Genomic DNA, 17,182 nt, shown 5'->3' with positions numbered 1-17,182 from the left:
TACGGGGTTTCCAGCACGGCAACAACAGGGCAGCCCGCCACATTTAAAGAGACAGTAACAGAGAAAATAAACTGTATTTGAGGCCACGTCCAGCATGAATGGGTCTAACTTTTGCGATACTCACCTGCCAGTCACACTATCATTGTGTATAAAAATTCAGTGTTCATCGCACTAATGGTCGCATATACACGAGTGGACACCAGTCAGAAACAATCGTTTATTTTGTTTCAATAAAAGAAAACAGAAATGCAGAGTTGAAATCAGTTGTTATGCAACACAGCAGAATTACAAAAACGTTTTATATCACAATGGTGGGCTTTTAAAACATAATGAAAACTCAAAAACGTCCATTAATTATAGTAACAAATATCCTGGGTCATCATGTGATCATCAGTCTTCAGCCACTGATCTACTTCAAAAATAAAACGGCTGCTTTCAAAGTCCACAACGTCTTGAAATTCAACCACCCAGGAAAATGTACATAGGAAAAAAAAATGAAATAAAATTCACATAACTTTTAGGGAAACTGAAAAACACACACAAAAAAAAAAGTTTTTCTACCCCATGGAGTATTTCTCCATTCTTCCCATCATAGTGTAACAACTTAAACATGCAGGTTCCCAACCATGACCCAATTTTTCAGTATAAAGCCCAAAATGTACAGTTTCACCCCAATTATTCCAAACCTCTTTTGCCAATGAAAACAATGTGAAAACATTCCCTTTGTTAAAATGGGCAATGCAGTCTTTACAAAGAAAAAGAAAAGAAGCCCTTTTCATACATGTAGTCTTTTTTGATGGCACACATCAGATTCATAATTAAATTACTAACCTCATCAGATTTTTTTATGTATTACTTCCAAAAGGTAATGAATACGAATGAATTCATGTATGGCAAATGTCCTGCGAGATCAATGACACTTTTGCCACAGTTGCCAGTATAGCTGTTTTCACACACAAACTTAAAATGTTGGAACAGGCACATCAGGACATTGTGTAAATTTCTTTCTCACATGTAACACAAAAGCAAGCCTTCCATGTGGTTTAGGTGAGGGAGCTGCATGATCCTATAGAAAGGACACAATATGACTATAATATGACTAAGTTCCTATGCAAATTACATGAATTTTGTTCCTGGCTGAAATCCATTCAATGTCCAATCCAACTGCATCACACCTTTGTGTTCTTACATGCACCTCTCTCAGGTAATGTCAAGAAAGACTTCAGGCTGCAGTGCACATGTGAAAAGAGCTTACGTGTCTGAATGAAACTGCAAAAAGTGGCCTGAATGGAAAAAGTGCCGTCACTTAAGCACAGTGGTGGAACCATGTCTGAAAAGGGCTTTGCGTTAAAAATTACAAACACATGCTGCCAAGGATGACATTTCCAAAAAGAAAATCCCCAAATTTTTTCACATCCCCCAATTTTCCCCCCCAATCTCTCTTCCTCATGTTTGGTACAATATGAAATAATTCCCCCTGTCAAACTGACTTTGCAGCTTGCTGAGCCTGACGCCGTAAGAGGACGTATATCTTCTCCTTAATCCAGTCTTTGTTGTATGGTTGATATGTTTGAGTGTCAGCTCTGTATCTGTATAAAAAGTAAAATATTTTATTGAAACGTGACCAATGCATCCAAAGGGAATGTTGTGTTGCATTCAAATTCATACACAGCTAATTATACTTACACAAGACAGCTCAGATCTGCCAAGTCATCAATAAAGTCGAACAACTGACTAATGTCATAAGTAATGGAGGGACTGTTTGGATTCATCCTCTTGAGGTGCTCTTCATACATTTTGCAAACACCTGGGGAAGAGGCAAATGACATGCTGAATGGAAGCAAAAACATCAACAACAAAATGCAATCCACAGGAAAAAGCTAAAACAGCAAAAAACAAGCGTAATTTACATAGACTTTACAGTGTGCAGTAATCACTGAAAGAGAAAGACAAGATAAATAAAGAGGCCCTAATAAAGGGAATAAAGTAATAAGTGAAAACAAACAAACCTTTGGCGTCACTTTCTGTATTTGTATCTGTATTTATTAGAGCTATTTTGAAATACCTTATATTTAACTGGTACGTTAATCTGTTATTTACTGGTCTTACTGTCTTGAAGCAACAGTGACCACATCATTTCCTCTGGGATTAATACAGTAGTCTGAATCTGAAAAGTGTATACTGCAGTTCAAGACACACAACACAATTGTAAACACCTCTTACTTTACAGATAATAAAGGCATTAAAAGGTATATGATAACCCCATTACTACGGAATGCATAACTTGAGTAAATGTACGTATTTTTAATCGCAGTCAGTTCTGAATATCATACTAATGATTATTCTTTGTGTAAGTGAACCTTGATTAATCTCTGTTCAATAGAGCTCAACTGCAGTTCAAAACCCATTAATGGAAAGCAAATGGTTTCCAGTGTATACTTTTAGTCTGTGTGCTGAGAGCGCTTTCAGTCACAGTCACCCTGTTCTTTGGGACAAGCTGCCTGCTGACCTGAGGTCAATTAGAGCTGTGTCAACATTCAAAAACAGGTATAAAACCTTTGAATTCTTTATTTTTTTACTAAGTTTTTTTGATGTTATTTTTAAACTTTTATAGTAAGCACAAGTTTACATGTTATTTGTGCTATATAAAAATGATGTTGACATTAGAGCAGGGCGATATGGCCAAAAATATTTATCACGATATACATTTGAAAATTTGCGATAACGATATAACTGACGATATAATTGATGCGAGACAAAATACAACTCCACAACATTACTAGCGCAAAAAGACAACCTTCCATTTATTTTCACTTAAACAAGAAGCTGGTTTTTATGTACATTAAAGCTTTATAAAAATGTAACAGTGCAAATGCAAATTCCTTGCTGAAAGTTTAACTAAAAGGCATTTCCAGTAGAAATGGGCTGACATATCCTGAGCATAACCATGTATAATATCCACTGAAGTTAAAAAGAGGTGCTTTGCAACATTAAACTGCAGTGTGCAGTACGTATTTTTCGGACCATAAGGTGCACGGGATTATAAGGCACATTAAGCGAAACAAAGCAGTCAGATAAATCAAACTTTATTCAACTCATTCTTGCTTCCTCCACTTCTGTACCATTGATTCATTAATGTTGAATTCTCTGGCAGCTGCTCTATTCCCATGTTGTTGCAGTATATTAATGACTAACCTCGTATTGCGGATGGATTATCTCAGTTGTTCTCCTGACTGAAGTTTGGTCCGTTTACAGCATCCTGCCATGCGACTGAATTTGTCTCTAACTATCAGGAACCTTAACGTTAACTTTTATAAGTGGAAAAGTGTTAGTGTTCGTCCTCCAGCTTCACTGTTTATGTTATGCTAACATAGCTGTGTCGCTAGCGATCACGTAGCACATCATTATATACCAGCTAGCCCAACTTCAGTAACCCTACAAATGTCACTGCTGTTTAGTTTCCTGTCTTCATTTATGTTGGAAGTGATAGCAGAGCTGTACGTTTGAATTTTTTCAGAAATCTCTCAGTCAGAACATGCAATATCATGCTTAGGTAACTAGCGAAACTAGCGAGCTAACTTCCGCTAGCTAACTTCCTGCTAACTTCTAACTCTTTAAATGTAATAAATTTTGTTTTCATGGATGCCTGGAAGTTAAACTTCATAGTTACACCTGGTAAAGCAGCAATGCTGATCGTTTTATTAAAGATGAAAGAATTTAGACAGTTTTTAACTCTCAGTGATGCTGCAGTGTTGTTTGACCTGAAGTATACGGAGTTTAGGACACAGATTACTCCCAGATTTAAGAGTCTCTTAGTCCGACAAATACGACAATAACGACAGCCGCTTGCATGTTCTGCAAAAAAATGTGCTTTGTCGTGTATCTGACGGACAAACACCAAACCAGTTCCACATCACTGAAGTTGCACCATTTTTTACAAACCAATTCTGGTTCATTTGTTTCACTCAACAATCGGCCATGTGCGTATGAAAACAAAGGAACTGCGCATGCGCGTTTTACTCATATTCTATCACGATATTTCATTTTCCTATCGTTGCCTAACATTATACCGGTATTACCGTGAACGGTATAATATGGCCCAGCCCTAGTTGACATAAAAGAATTTTGTTTCCTGAGTCCATAGTTTAAAGAGAGTCACATAATTAATATATATGTCTTTTCTCATGTTTTCTTTTTTACTTTCCAGAAACTAGAAAGTGATTACTGTCAGTCTGGGTTTTTGTTTTTTTCTCCACAAATTAAGATTAACCACATAATCCCATACACAGACAATACTTGGTACCAGGATTAATTTATTATTCACTGGCCTATCATTCGTATGTATTTACTATGAGAAAAATATCCTTTAAAAGAATGAGGAATCACAATAGATGATGAATTCAATAAAATTGCATCTGCTGCTACTACTAGTTACACTGAAAGTAAATATTTAAAAAAACTGCGAGATGATTTATGAATGAAAACATTAAACAGACTCACCCTCCATGCATTCATTAACTGACTCATAGTCAGCGTATGTGCGGCCCTCTGGTCTCTTGGTTGGTTGGACAAGCAAAATTGTGTGCGACTGTAAAATGATTGATAATGTTTAATACACACCACCACGTAGTTTCTCTGTGTCAAACCAAAGCACCTTAATTGGGCAGCTGATGCGAGTTTTTTGCGAGTTTTTGAGACTTGTGTAACCTTCTGCCCAGACATTTTCCAACACCAGTGTAAGGATGGTCATTCAGCTGCAGACCACCGACTTCATCAGTCTTTTACAAAACATCCACCATAACGTTACTTCAGCCACATCTCACATTAATAGAAATATGTAATTTGATTAGATGGTGAAATTAAGTTTTAAGAAACAACGAAGCGGTGGGCAAAAATGCGTGTTTGATAAGAATAGCAAAGCGTTAGCCTCGAAGCTTATTAGCTTAGCTGTGTGTGATTAGCACAAGCTAGTTGTGGCCTAAACTGAGAATTATTAGCTCTTTAGATGTAAAATAAAACACACTTACCATCTCTGTTTTCAACCCAAAGCCTCGCTATTTACTGGCTATGCAAAACTGAAAAAACTCGTATTCGGTGTAACTTCTCAGAACCCCGTGCGATGTAGCTGTTTGGTCTAAAAGTAATTTAGGGGAAGTGAAAAAGACCTCTTCCGGTTGTAAAATCGAGTCCCTTCAAAGTGTAATTTTTGCTTCAAAATAAAAGTCCGATAATGCAACAGTAATGATTAAAATGTGATTTTTTTTTCAGCAGACTTTGTTTGTAAAGGTACACATTATTTTTTCTAAATTCTCTTTTTTTAAATTATCATAGACATTATTTAAATGGACCCAGGTTGTGCATCTGAAAAGTGTAGCCAGCAGAGAAGCGCTCTAAAGCTGCCTTACTTTTAATAGCCAGTAGGGGCTGAACGCTTTGTCAGCCCCTGCAAGGCTCCTGCATAGAAGACTTCTAGTTGTACAGAAGTTTGTGGGAAAACGGCCCCCCAATAAATTACTTTTCTAATGAGTTTGTGAACTCACTTGCTGATTATTTAATGGGGGAAAATGTAAATTTAAATTGTAGTCATTATATTGTTTTGCTGTTTACACATTCACTTAACATAGAGAGATCTCTGGTTCATCCCTGGGAGGACACACAAAACCCTTCAGGTCTGCATCAAGAAAGACATCCAGCATACAAGTGGAGCTAGCTGTTGTGGTGACCCCTTGTGAACTTGGGAGCACCTCTGAGTAGCTTTTACTATTATCCTGCTCGTGTATTGACATGTCAGTAATGATGCCCTACAAGAAATGAAGATGCAAATAAAGCATTTTTTTTTTCAAAATTACAACATAGCTGAACATTTATTAATTGGATATATGATTTAATTTGAGTAATTACAATGAAATAATTTTTTGTTTGAATCCCGACCTACAGGGCAACAACACATACACTGACATAGTGGAGATCACAAAAACAAACTGAAAGACAGTGAAACCAGGAAAAATAGCTATAATATTTGTGATGGCAAATCATATTTTTAAATGAAATATGTAATGTGGTTTGTTGTTCTTTTTTTCTTTATTTGGTGTGTATACTATAGGCTACATTTGTGTACCAAAATCACTTGATTTTCTTTAAACAGAGAGCATGACTGGGCACTTTTGGAGATATCAGTGACATGTGTGGTTATGGCCTTGCTCTCAGAAGGTCCCTGAGTGTCGCTCTCCTTGTAGTTTCTCTTGGAGATGTGGATACAGGCACCCTCGCCACACCTCCACACTCTCGTTGGCATGCCTCCAGGGACACAAAGTTGTTGGGATTGCCCTGGCAGCCTCCATACCAGAACTCGGTACACTTGGCAGTGGCAGGATTATAGCAGAACCGGACCGTCCAGGTCTCACAGGGGCCCTCATCACGAGGCAGGGAGCACAAATTGCCAGTGGATGGAGGAGTGGGTGATGGGTGCTGCTGATATAGGAGAAAACAAAGCAATATATACATTATATTTGTAGTGTGGTCTGCAGAAAAAGAGCTGCAATTGTTAGACATTTTAAATGGTGAAAGAAATATTAAGCGTTACATATATGATTATATAATTGTTTTGCAGAGACAAAGATACTTTCTTATGGTTGTTATTGTGAATAATGCTCTAAAAACACATGATATTTTATCCCTGTGGTGCTTCTATTTGACCATATCTTTTTGGTGAACACTCAAATTTAGTAAACTTGGCAAATACTTTGTTACTAAGTGAAGGTCATCACTAGATTTATATACACAGCTGTTATATTATTCAGAAAGGTTAACTGTGACTGGCTCATAAAATTAGTTAATAATGTGATTCCTACCACAGTCTGGTACTCAGGACAGCCAGCCTGTCCGAATCCTTGAGCGGGTGTCACCCCATCCAAACAACAGCCATACCTAAAACAGAGACGATGATTTTTCTTTTTTAATTTCAGTTTGAAAATGGGGAAAAGATTTCTCTACACTTTCACATCATTTTCTGCAAAATAGTGTTTAGAGGTACTCATGTTACCTAGTGCGGACACATTCTTGTGAGCATCCCAGGTTCCTGGGCCCCGTGGCAGAGGTACGGCCATCAGGACAGCAGCCGTAAGGCGACTGCGTACAGTGAGGTCTCACCTCATTAGGGTAAGAGTCATACACACTGTTTGTAGCTGGCCTTGAAACTAAAGCAAGTAAACAAATGAGGTCAAATATACTGTATGCATGCATTCCTTTCTAATTTTAAAAGCTTTTGAATAACATTTCTTAATAAGTCTGTGTAGGTTCTCAGTCATCTTTGTAGGTAATAAAAGATAAGTCATGAAAAGTTTGTTGTTGTTGTTTTTAGTTTAAAAAAACAGCTTTTATAATACAGAAAACGCTTCGTAGAAGGGAAAAGAAATGGCTGTGTTTGAGCTTGTGGCTTACCTCCAGTTATCTAAGTTGGAAATTAGGCTAAAACAAGTTTGGAATTTTCTGTTTGTCTATGAAATACAAGAAGGCAATGGGAGGGCAGCACAGTCATAGTCTAGACAGCAACAATTACAACATGCCGAAAGCGTACATTATCTTTATTGCGTGAAGAACCCTCAACTGTGTTACAATACTAAAATTACTGTCTGCGTCGTCTTAAGAAACGTTTGGGGTTTTTTTTGTTTTTTTACAGTGGCTTTGATTTCACATATATAAAATGCACTCTGAGTTGTGAAACACTGCTATGTCTGTGTGGGTGAGTGTCTCTAAATGTTCATTAATTCATTATTCAGCACTGTAATATCAGTTCAGTTCAAATTAGTTCAATTCAATTCAGTAGTACCAAATCACAAGAAAAAATGCCTGAAGGAGCTTTGTACTATAAGGCAAACCCCAAAAATCAAACAACCCCATATGAACAACCATTTTGCAATAGTGGGTAAGAGCATAGAGACAGGACTAAATACAGACTACGGGACAGAGAAGACAAAGATTTGGTGCTGCAGTGGTGTGTAAACATGTGGGCAATGAAAAGAGGTGAGTAGACAAGTTCCTGAAGCAGTCTGTGCTCTATAGCAGTATAGCTACAATCTGCTTCAGGGTCAGCCAACCCAGCCTAAACTATAAGCTTCATCAAAAAAAGAACATTTTGAGCTTAGTCTTTAAAGTAAACTTCCCCCAAATCCAAACTGGGACCTGAATGCTGAAGGCTCTGCCTCCCATTCTGCTTTTAAAATCTCTAGAAACTACAAGCAAGCCTGCAGTCTGAGAGAAAAGTGCTCTATTGGGATGATATGATTCTATGAGGTTCTATTACACACAAGGGTGATCTTATGTTGTAGTGCCACATATAAAGAAATTGCATGCTCAACCATGCAAAGAAAGATGGTAACATTTCCGCACTCATCATACCTGAAGGTTCTTCTGGAATATGGGGCACAAATCCTCTAATAGTGCTTCCACCTGGCCTTGGGTCCTGCACACTTGGGGCCGCTGGAAAAGAAACAAGGTTGACAATATAAAATAAATAAATAAAAGTAAAAATGATCAGAACTTGCTGCATTCAGATGTCACTCACTTTGCACCCCAGGGCAGGGCTGCGTGTTGCATTCCTCCACAGAATGTGGTCTGTGAGCTAACCCACAACGATCTTCAGGGTAGGGGTTCAAATCAGTGTCAAAACAGGCAACTCTCCTCTCCCTCACACCACCACCACAACTTCTCGAACACTGCGAGATAAACAAAGCTAGTAACGCTGAAAGGAAAATAACAGTTAAAGCTTTTTTTTGCTTTCTGTTCCCTTACCAGGCCGTACTCTGTCATATGCCAGGTTATGCGTGTGTAACAGGCAGGTCTGCGGCAGGCCTGGACAGAAGGAGGTCGAACCAGTCCACTGCATGCATGATCAGGCAGATGTTCGCCTCCTGGTCTAACGCAAACAACTTCCCTTGTCTGCTGTCCTTCTCCACAGGTTGCTGAACACTGACCATCAAATGCAACAATTTAGTTAATATTTTTAACTGATTTGAGTTGATAAATACAAGCAGTGTAACAATCATATGAACAAGGTCATACTTTATCCAAGATAGGTGTTGTATCAGCCAAAAAAAAAATTAAAATGGCAAAGATGGTCTAAGTAGACATAACTGTTTCATATCATTAGGATAGTTCAAATATGATAGTTTTTAACCGTAGGAGACATACTCCACTGAAGCTGGACACGCTGTACTCTGCAGTACATGGATGCATGTTGCAGGCCTGCTGACTTGGTGGCCTTTGCAGGCGCTGGGCAATGCAGTAAGTCTCGTCGACCACATGGGGGTTCACTGAGTCCTCAACTACACACTCCACACTACGATGCTGCATGCCTCCGCTGCACGAGGCAGAGCACTCGCCAAACACACTAGCTCTATAGACATATGTGAATGTCTCTGTTGGACGAGGAGCAGCAACAACAACTGGAGCAGAGGAGTGTACTGAGTTAGTGTCTTCATCCAAGCCCATAAACTCTCCACGGGTCAGTATCTAAAAAAAAAAGACAAATTATTAGGAAATAACTATAAGAAAAAGAACCAACAGGTATTACAAAAGTGAAAAGAGTCCTATAAATCGCCTTTTAGGAGAGTAAAATTCTCTATGACTAAAAGAAAACTAAAAGACTGCATCAAAGAAAGGGAGGATAACAACAGAAATATCTTATGTATTCTTTTTCTACCTTTAACTTCAACAATCTTTTTTTCTAAATCTGGCTGACAAACAAGAGTTAGCAATAAAGAAAAAACTTCTTTGCTTTGAACAATCTGCATCTTTAAAAGTAAAAAATATACAGACGATCTTTCAACCTTATTTAGATTCATTTTTATGCTCTATTCTAGCGTCACACCCTGCTCTTGGATTATTTGGTACATTGAAACCCAAATATTCAAACTAAGTAAGAGTCACATGCATAGGTCTAATCTGCAGCTCCAAATCTCACCCTGCAGACACCATCCACACAGATATCACTGCGGCCCACATAGCACGGGGTCCCATCTACCACTGCAGTTCTGTGTCGGTAAAAGAAATCCTCTCCTCTCGGGACACAGTTGAGCTCACATGGATTAGCTGCTAGAAAAGGTTAGGGAGTCACAAACCTAAAAACACTTAAATATTGTTGTACATATTGTACATGTACCTCCACAATAAGGCAACCATGTGTAGCGTTTGCCATTAAAGTCCATTCTGTCAAACTGGGAGCACTGCTCCTGTCTGAAATCCCTTGAGCTCACTGGGCATTCCTGCATGACAGGAAATCGAACATTTAAACAAGATACTATCCGTTTTCTCTTTGTGAAAGTATTTTTAAATGGGTTTAAAGGATAATTACATGTGTATTGCAGGTGCGGAATGATTTGGAGGATCCTATGCAGTTATGTCCACCATCTGTCCTGCAGAAGGAAATGAAATAAATGGCATTTGCACACTCAAGTGTTAAAAAAGACACAAATTAAAAACGATATAAGAAGAGTGTTGGGTCTGTGTTTCCACAAGCCCCGCTAATTCTAGAGACTTATTCATCATGAAGAAAACAAGACAGTCGATCGATCGATTATTTGCGCAAGGGAGGCCTCGTCTGTGTCCACCACGAAAATGACCCCCAGATCTGACCTCCTCCTGCTACCTTTTATTGAGAGACAGTTCACACAAAACACGTCAGAACAAAGCCACGCCCCCTTGGTTCTAAGACAAAGCATTTTATGTATATGTGTGAACTTCTGTAAGAGTGTGTGTGTGTGTGTGTGTGTGTGTGTGTGTGTGTGTGTGTGTGTGTGTGTGTGTGTGTGTGTGTGTTATGTGAGAATGTGTGTGTGTGTGTGTGTGTCAGACCTCCTGCTGACCAAAGGGTCGTAAACCCAGGAAGCTTACATCAAAAGAAACAGATCTTTCAGATAGGATGTATCTACAATAAAACCTCCCCCAGCACAGAGTGGTTGGAGAGGTGGTCAGGATTAAAGGAATGGCTTTGATCCTACTGCTTGAACTAAGACTGTACAAATTTAAGAAACACAATGGCAACATTCAACAATTAGACTTAACAAAGAGTCTTTTGTAATGTTACAAATGAATACAAAATTACCTTAAGTTCACATATTCAAAACACAATAGCAATGAATATAAATATGAGGCTCTTTACTTCATGCATTTCTTTGCCCTACCTTGAAGTAATACATTTCCTGGTTCTCACTGCCACCCCTGTGCCACAGCTGCGGCTGCAGGGTCCATAGGCTCCAAACTCACCCCAGTAGTCGTGGGTCGAACGTGTCAACTAAGCAAATAAGAGAAACTCAAAGTCAGGCTCTGGAACATGTTGTGCTCCCACATGGGACATCAGGACCTGACACAAATCCCTAACTCACACACTAAACGCATGCAAGACGCACTAAAAAAATATAGCATTTAGCCACAAACTAACACTTATACATTACACAACATTTTTACAAACCTGTTCTGTGACACATTGAACTAATCATGCTTGCACATCAGAAAATAAATCATTTACCACTTAAAAAAAAAAATCAAAGGAATATTTTCCTGTGTCTTAAGGTACTGTTGATATGAATCTGTAATAATACAATACTATTAATATTGTTAACATAAAAAAACTCACTGTAAAAGCAGGTACAGCCAGCAGCTGTAGGAGTCCCAGGACTTGCAGGATATTCATGTTCACCTGAAGCCACTGCTGAACTACTGACGAGGATAGCAATTAATTAACGCAACTTACAGTGCAAGAAATTCCATTTAACACAAATGATGTGCGTGCAGTTCATTCATCCATTAACAGATTAACGTGTATCAGATGAAACCTGAGTTCCTCAGGACCCCTGCTAATGTCTTAACAAGTATCTATTCCATGCAAATACAAATGAAAAGCTGGATAAAAAAAACATGTAAAATCTTATTACTGAATTACCTGATTGAAGTGAATTCCCAGCTTGCTGACAAGCTGCACGGTGGGATGTGCACTTCAGCAGTGACAGCAGGCAACGACACCCAGCATTTCTTCTTCCATCACCCTCTCACTGCTTACTGACACCACAGCCCATAAAGTGTCAGATTTCAACCACTAAGAGAAACACTGGTTTTCTATTTTTTTTGTTCTGTTTTGATCGTAAATATGTTTCTTGCTGGAGCAGAATGTCTGAAGTTAGAACTTCCACGTACCGAGACTCATGTTGTTAATTTACATCAAGTCTTTTTATTCACACAAATGTTTTGGAGGTACAGAAATTATGCAAATGTAGAGGCAATGTATAGATTCATGCAGAAATGGAACATCATCAAAGTTTGGTTCATTTCATAATATAAAGGAGGTTACATGTGTCATCACGTGCAATTTAAATACGTCTCTGCAACATATCTTAAAGTTGTATTATTTGCGAAGCGCACTAAAACGTGACTCAGTGTGAAAGAGAATTTTCCATTGATTGCCTTTTCTGAAGTGTCTCACCATTGATTGTCTCCTTCACACATCCTGTAACCACTAAATACAGACGAGTAAATCACAACAGGGGAGCTAGTGGGAGGTAAACATAGGTTTAAAGCTCTATTTAGTTTTATTTTTAGCAAGAAACCACAGTGGAGCATGGCCTGGATGTGAACGTAGCATGGAGGACAAGGAACACCGGGAATCAGTAAACATCAACGTTCCTGTGCCAATGAGCTGCAATACTAGAGGAGCCGTTATAGTCTCTTGTCATCGCCTTTAAGATGCAAGTACATAGCAATCAAACAAAAAAGAAAGGCAATAAACTGTGCCTTTGTTGGGTTCATATTGTTAATGTTTGAATGAAACTATTATTTTAAGGGAAAATCCAGCATTCATATATATATATATATATATATATATACATAAAGTCAGTGATATTATATTATAAAAATAAGAAAAAATATTGTTGTTGCTAGACTTAGCAATCAATGACAAAAACCTTAACAAAGACAATAAAGCACGATTCAGCGATGTCAAACTTCAGCATCTCGCCCCATCACCGACCCATCCATTCAAAATGTAAGCATCCAAACTCAAAACCACAATCCCAAACACGATACAAAGAGAAGCTAAATCTGCCAGTCACTTTTTGTCCCTCAAAGCTGCTGGTTCAGCTTCTGTTTGCTTCTCTTGAGGTTCAAAGGCACTCTTGGTGCTGAACAGGTCGTCCATTGATTCCACGATTTCCTGTATTTCTCGGGACAGCTCGGAGTAGCTCTCTTTAAGGTCCTCTTGCTGCTTCCTGAGGTCTGCTGCCGCATGCGTCAGCTCAGAAACCTGTTCGCTGCAGGTGGTCCTCAACTGCTCCACGTCCAAAAGCATCACCTCCATGCTGTTTATCAGCTCCACCAGACGCTCAGCAGTTGTTTCAAACCCTGATGTGTCCAGACTTCCTTCTTCCTTGGAATTGTCTGGAGCGCTGGCTCCTTCTTCTGGATTTGGTTCTGTCTCCATCCTCGTGTTGTAGCAACTTTCAGTCACCTGATACTCAAGTCAGTCTTCAGTATAGCAGTTTTCTGGAAGAAAAGGGAAGCATTTAGCTGTAGCCAATAGCTGTGATAGGTTCAACTGCAAAGAAATTATTCAATTTGGGTGAGAAATGTCAAAGATGCAGATCTAAGCTCTTCACAGGGAATGAAAAATGCATTTCTATCTAACAACTTTAATAGCAGGAAATTAACTAGGCATATCATTATCTTCTTACTCTGTTTTTTGCTATATTTTTCAAGTAATTAATATTTGACAACAGCATAATAAAACTGAAAATGCTATTTTTGGTGTACCACCCCCAATATTTTCAGTGACTCCTATATGGCCACCCCTATGAAAAATTTCTGGAGGCGGCCCTGGGTGTATGTGTGTATAGTTGTATGTGTTTTATGTGTATCCAAGTGCCCTTTCACTGACATGGCTATACCAAGCTACAACCCCCTACTCCACCCACACCCACACCCCCTAGTCCAAATTACTGCCGGCTTCGATGAGGGGCAGGCGGGACATGAGATTATGTGTTTCTTCCCTCCTCCCAAATTGAGACTATTTACTCCTTCGGCTGTCTGAGCAGATGGATTAACCTCGTCCTCTGCCTTGACACACATGCACACAGTCATATGCATGTTATAATATAAGCTGAACTATTGAAGACACGTGGAGCTATACTACTGCAAGTCAGTTTGAAATGTCACATGCCATTTGGATAAATGCAGAATGTGGCTGGCCCATTCTTTTACATTAAGGAATTACAGGCAAATGCCAGCAGTTACTCTAACAACTGCATATTGTTCAGTAGTAATGGAAACTTTACAGATGAGCAGGCCAACAGTATGCACTAATGCACCGGCGTGCTGTCAATGCAATGAATTTTTGGGACCTCTCTAAAAGTGTAAAGTGATCGTTTCACAGCCTGGACCAAAGACATCGCCACTATTCTTTTACATTGGTTATCCCAAAAATAAACAGCCTAAAATAAAACAGTGTATAATCATCTTCCCGGAGTTTTCTGGCGCAAACGTCAGAGAAGATCCAAAGAATGCTGGCAATAAACAGAGGTGACGGGGAAAAGAACGGGAAACCACAAGGGCTACGTAGAAAAGGGAGGGAAAAGTGATGAGACAGGTGAAAACACAAGGAAAGTAATAATAGGACTTTGGATACGAAAATATTTTTATATTCAATTAGTGCTGTAAAACAAACAAAAAAAAAAGTATTCTTTCCTATTTTTAATTTTTTAAAAGATTCGATTTTTAAAATATACACTCAATCAATTTTAAAGTCTTTAAAGAATTAAATAGTTAAATGCATTAAAACAGTGACAAAATCCAAATCTTCAAAAATGTGTTAAAGAGCCACCAAAGGTTCCTACCCTTTAAATGGCTGTAAAGATAAGGAGTCTAGACGATGACCTCACCACCCTCGGTCTCTTATCAAAACATGACAACTTGCTCGATGGAGGCCAATGTCAGGGGGATACCCTTACTCTGAAAGTGGTGTAAAATACAAGGGTGTAAGTTTCAAAAGAAAAGTAATGAATTATTAATGAATCGGTTCAGGACACATTACCTAGACAACAAAGACAGCAGCTGTGTGTGTGTGTGTGTGTGTGTGTGTGTGTGTGTGTGTGTGTGTGTGTGTGTGTGTGTGTGTGTGTGTGTGTGTGTGTGTGTGTGTGTAAGACTTTAAGCAGTTACATTACATGTAAATTTTTTGTACTGATGTAATTTTGTTGCATAAGTACAATATAAAATGTTACATTTAATGGAATCTGGTCGAATGACATTCACTTGTACACATACAGTTTATGCCAAGTACAGTTGCCTTAATGATCAATTATTTGAATAAATAAACCTTTAATTTCATGTATTTGAATATCTGAGTTGCGTTTTACTCAAAAAATATTGCTTCGTATTTATGAGGTGGCAGATTTAATTTTTCAAAGCAAAAGCTCACAAAAAATACTGGTATGACAGATCAGGAGGAAAAAGACCCTCATCAGTTCTTCACTAAAGCACGAAGAGACAAAACCAGACAAAAACCGATCAATAAAACAAAAATCAAGCAAAGTATTCATTATAGTATTCAACAAAACATATCAATAAACTTTAAAAATTTCCCATCAGCGAAATACAAGAAAATGAAGTCTTACTTGTCTCTGTGGTTATTTACTGAGCGTATCCGGAATGTGTCAACATGCAGACTAAAGATAATATAGATTATGTGTTAAGTATGGATCCCAGCCAGAGTGCAGCAGGCCTGCCCTCCTCCTAACTCACTCCCTCTGTGCTATGATGCCCACAATGGTGCTATTTAGGGCTAAACCCTGCTGTACGTTATCAACGCAGAACATTTAGTTGTAAAGGACAGATACCTTTTACTTTTCAGAGGCAACATCATGATGAACATGTTGCAGTTTATTTTAGTTCATTTCTTCATTCACAACCACATTTTCAAAACATGCTGGGACCGTGTAAAATCATAATGGTTTGTGGAAATTTAATGCAATGATTTCAAATTCCGGTGATCCCTATATTTAAAATGGGACAGCATATGAAATGTTGAAACCCTTCTGTAACTGTTAATGCGAAATACTAAGCTCTATTTTTGACAGTAACATGTTTTCTCATTCTTGCTTGGTGTAAGATTTCAGCTGCTCAGGAGTTTCAGGTCTCCTTTGGCATTTCATATAATGCTCCAGAGCACCCGGATCCTTACTCTGGAGCCATAAAAATGTAATGCATGCAGAAAGTGGCTTGGTAATGTCATCTGAATGAAACATCACAGATGTGTAAGACACCCATGCTGCGTGCGCTAATGCACCCTCACCTTTATTTATTTATTTTTTTACTTTACAATAATCCAAAGAAACTAGATACTATGGTCTATCTATCTCTCTCTTTGTGTGTGTGTGTGTGTGTGTGTGTGTGTGTGTGTGTGTGTGTGTGTGTGTGTGTGTGTGTGTGTGTGTGTGTGCGTGTGTGTAATGCTGAAAGTGTTGATGGTAAAGCCTGTGTATTTCCAAACATTTCCACATGATGGCGCTTTTAGCTAAGTTTTCCATACACTTCTGTGGAAGCTAGGAAGGTTGAGATACACTTTTTCTGTATCTTTTATGTGCACCAACTCGTTTTTTATGTGTGCTTTATTTATTGTCCTTTGCAAATGTGAATTCTCAATTATAGTTTGTTGAGGTTTAAAGTTGCAGGCGGCTGCCAACTCTATACAGGTTATGCATGTGTTTCAATGAGCTCCTAAAAACATTTAAGGACTAAAATGTGTAGCTTTGCATTTGTGGTTAGGTGGGTGCTCTTTATGTAAGTGCTGTGTGGGGGATCAGGAGTATGGATTATTTCACCCTGGGTCGTATTCAGAGAGGCCAGCCAAGCGTGAGGCAGACAGGAGAAAGGGGGCATTGTTGAGGTCTAGATGAGTGTCAGAGGTGCCTCAGAAAATAGAATCACTCTTGGAGGTTTAACAGAAACTTACTTGCAACAACCCCCTGACCCTTCAGATGTCTGACCGTGGCTGAACCCCTCTTTACAACAGTATATAAATGTATCAATTAACATAGCATTTGTATGTGGCTTATGTTAACGGATTGGTAGCGCACTAATTGCAAGTAAACCACAAAGAAACTATGAAAATTAAAATTAAAATTAAAAAACAAAAAATAAA

General features: G+C 38.6%; 2 protein-coding genes and 1 long non-coding RNA gene across 4 annotated transcripts; all 3 read right to left on the bottom strand.

The window, feature by feature from the left end:
• Window positions 1-254: 254 nt before the first annotated feature.
• Window positions 255-5,159, bottom strand: erh (ERH mRNA splicing and mitosis factor). The gene is made up of 4 exons (XM_085372531.1): window positions 5,028-5,159; window positions 4,501-4,588; window positions 1,687-1,807; window positions 255-1,589 (listed from the first exon to the last, which is right to left on the bottom strand). Exons 1-4 carry the CDS (start codon window positions 5,028-5,030, stop codon window positions 1,481-1,483), a joined length of 321 nt encoding a protein of 106 aa, XP_085228657.1. The 5' UTR covers window positions 5,031-5,159; the 3' UTR covers window positions 255-1,480.
• Window positions 5,160-6,189: 1,030 nt separating this feature from the next.
• On the bottom strand, window positions 6,190-11,689 carry paplnb (papilin b, proteoglycan-like sulfated glycoprotein). Of its 2 annotated transcripts, none has more exons than XM_085373051.1 (12): window positions 11,633-11,689; window positions 11,181-11,290; window positions 10,352-10,412; window positions 10,160-10,262; window positions 9,962-10,092; window positions 9,190-9,510; window positions 8,791-8,967; window positions 8,564-8,714; window positions 8,398-8,478; window positions 7,043-7,196; window positions 6,852-6,927; window positions 6,190-6,471 (listed from the first exon to the last, which is right to left on the bottom strand). In XM_085373051.1, exons 1-12 carry the CDS (start codon window positions 11,687-11,689, stop codon window positions 6,190-6,192), a joined length of 1,704 nt encoding a protein of 567 aa, XP_085229177.1. The 2 variants fall into 2 exon arrangements, with proteins under 2 accessions (XP_085229177.1, XP_085229178.1); XM_085373052.1 differs by having other exon boundaries at window positions 6,190-6,468; window positions 9,962-10,089.
• Window positions 11,690-12,889: 1,200 nt separating this feature from the next.
• On the bottom strand, window positions 12,890-15,704 carry LOC146617224 (uncharacterized). Its single transcript, XR_014906889.1, has 3 exons — window positions 15,657-15,704; window positions 14,877-14,991; window positions 12,890-13,530 (listed from the first exon to the last, which is right to left on the bottom strand). It is a non-coding gene; the product is annotated as an uncharacterized LOC146617224 (long non-coding RNA).
• Between the last annotated feature and the right edge of the window lie 1,478 nt (window positions 15,705-17,182).

This window comes from Diplotaxodon limnothrissa, linkage group LG15, assembly GCF_057381915.1.
Source record: "Diplotaxodon limnothrissa isolate DT_005_m linkage group LG15, D_limnothrissa_male_GT1.1, whole genome shotgun sequence".
Classification (NCBI taxonomy): domain Eukaryota; kingdom Metazoa; phylum Chordata; class Actinopteri; order Cichliformes; family Cichlidae; genus Diplotaxodon; species Diplotaxodon limnothrissa.
The sequence above is the reverse complement of the archived record's forward strand: the minus strand, read 5'-3'. Positions and strand labels throughout refer to the sequence as shown.

Bases quoted from the DNA above. Each gene is read 5' to 3' on its own strand.
- erh (XM_085372531.1), bottom strand. The intron at 1,808-4,500 runs GTGAGTCTGTTT...CCTCTTCCCCAG, and splicing joins AGTTAATGAATGCATGGAGG to GTGTTTGCAAAATGTATGAA. The intron at 1,590-1,686 runs GTAAGTATAATT...CTTTTTATACAG, and splicing joins GCAGATCTGAGCTGTCTTGT to ATACAGAGCTGACACTCAAA.
- paplnb (XM_085373051.1), bottom strand. From the start codon at position 11,689: ATGAATATCCTGCAAGTCCTGGGACTCCTACAGCTGCTGGCTGTACCT. The intron at 7,197-8,397 runs GTATGATGAGTG...TACTTGCTTTAG, and splicing joins TATTCCAGAAGAACCTTCAG to TTTCAAGGCCAGCTACAAAC. The intron at 6,928-7,042 runs GTAACATGAGTA...TCTCTGTTTTAG, and splicing joins CAAGAATGTGTCCGCACTAG to GTATGGCTGTTGTTTGGATG.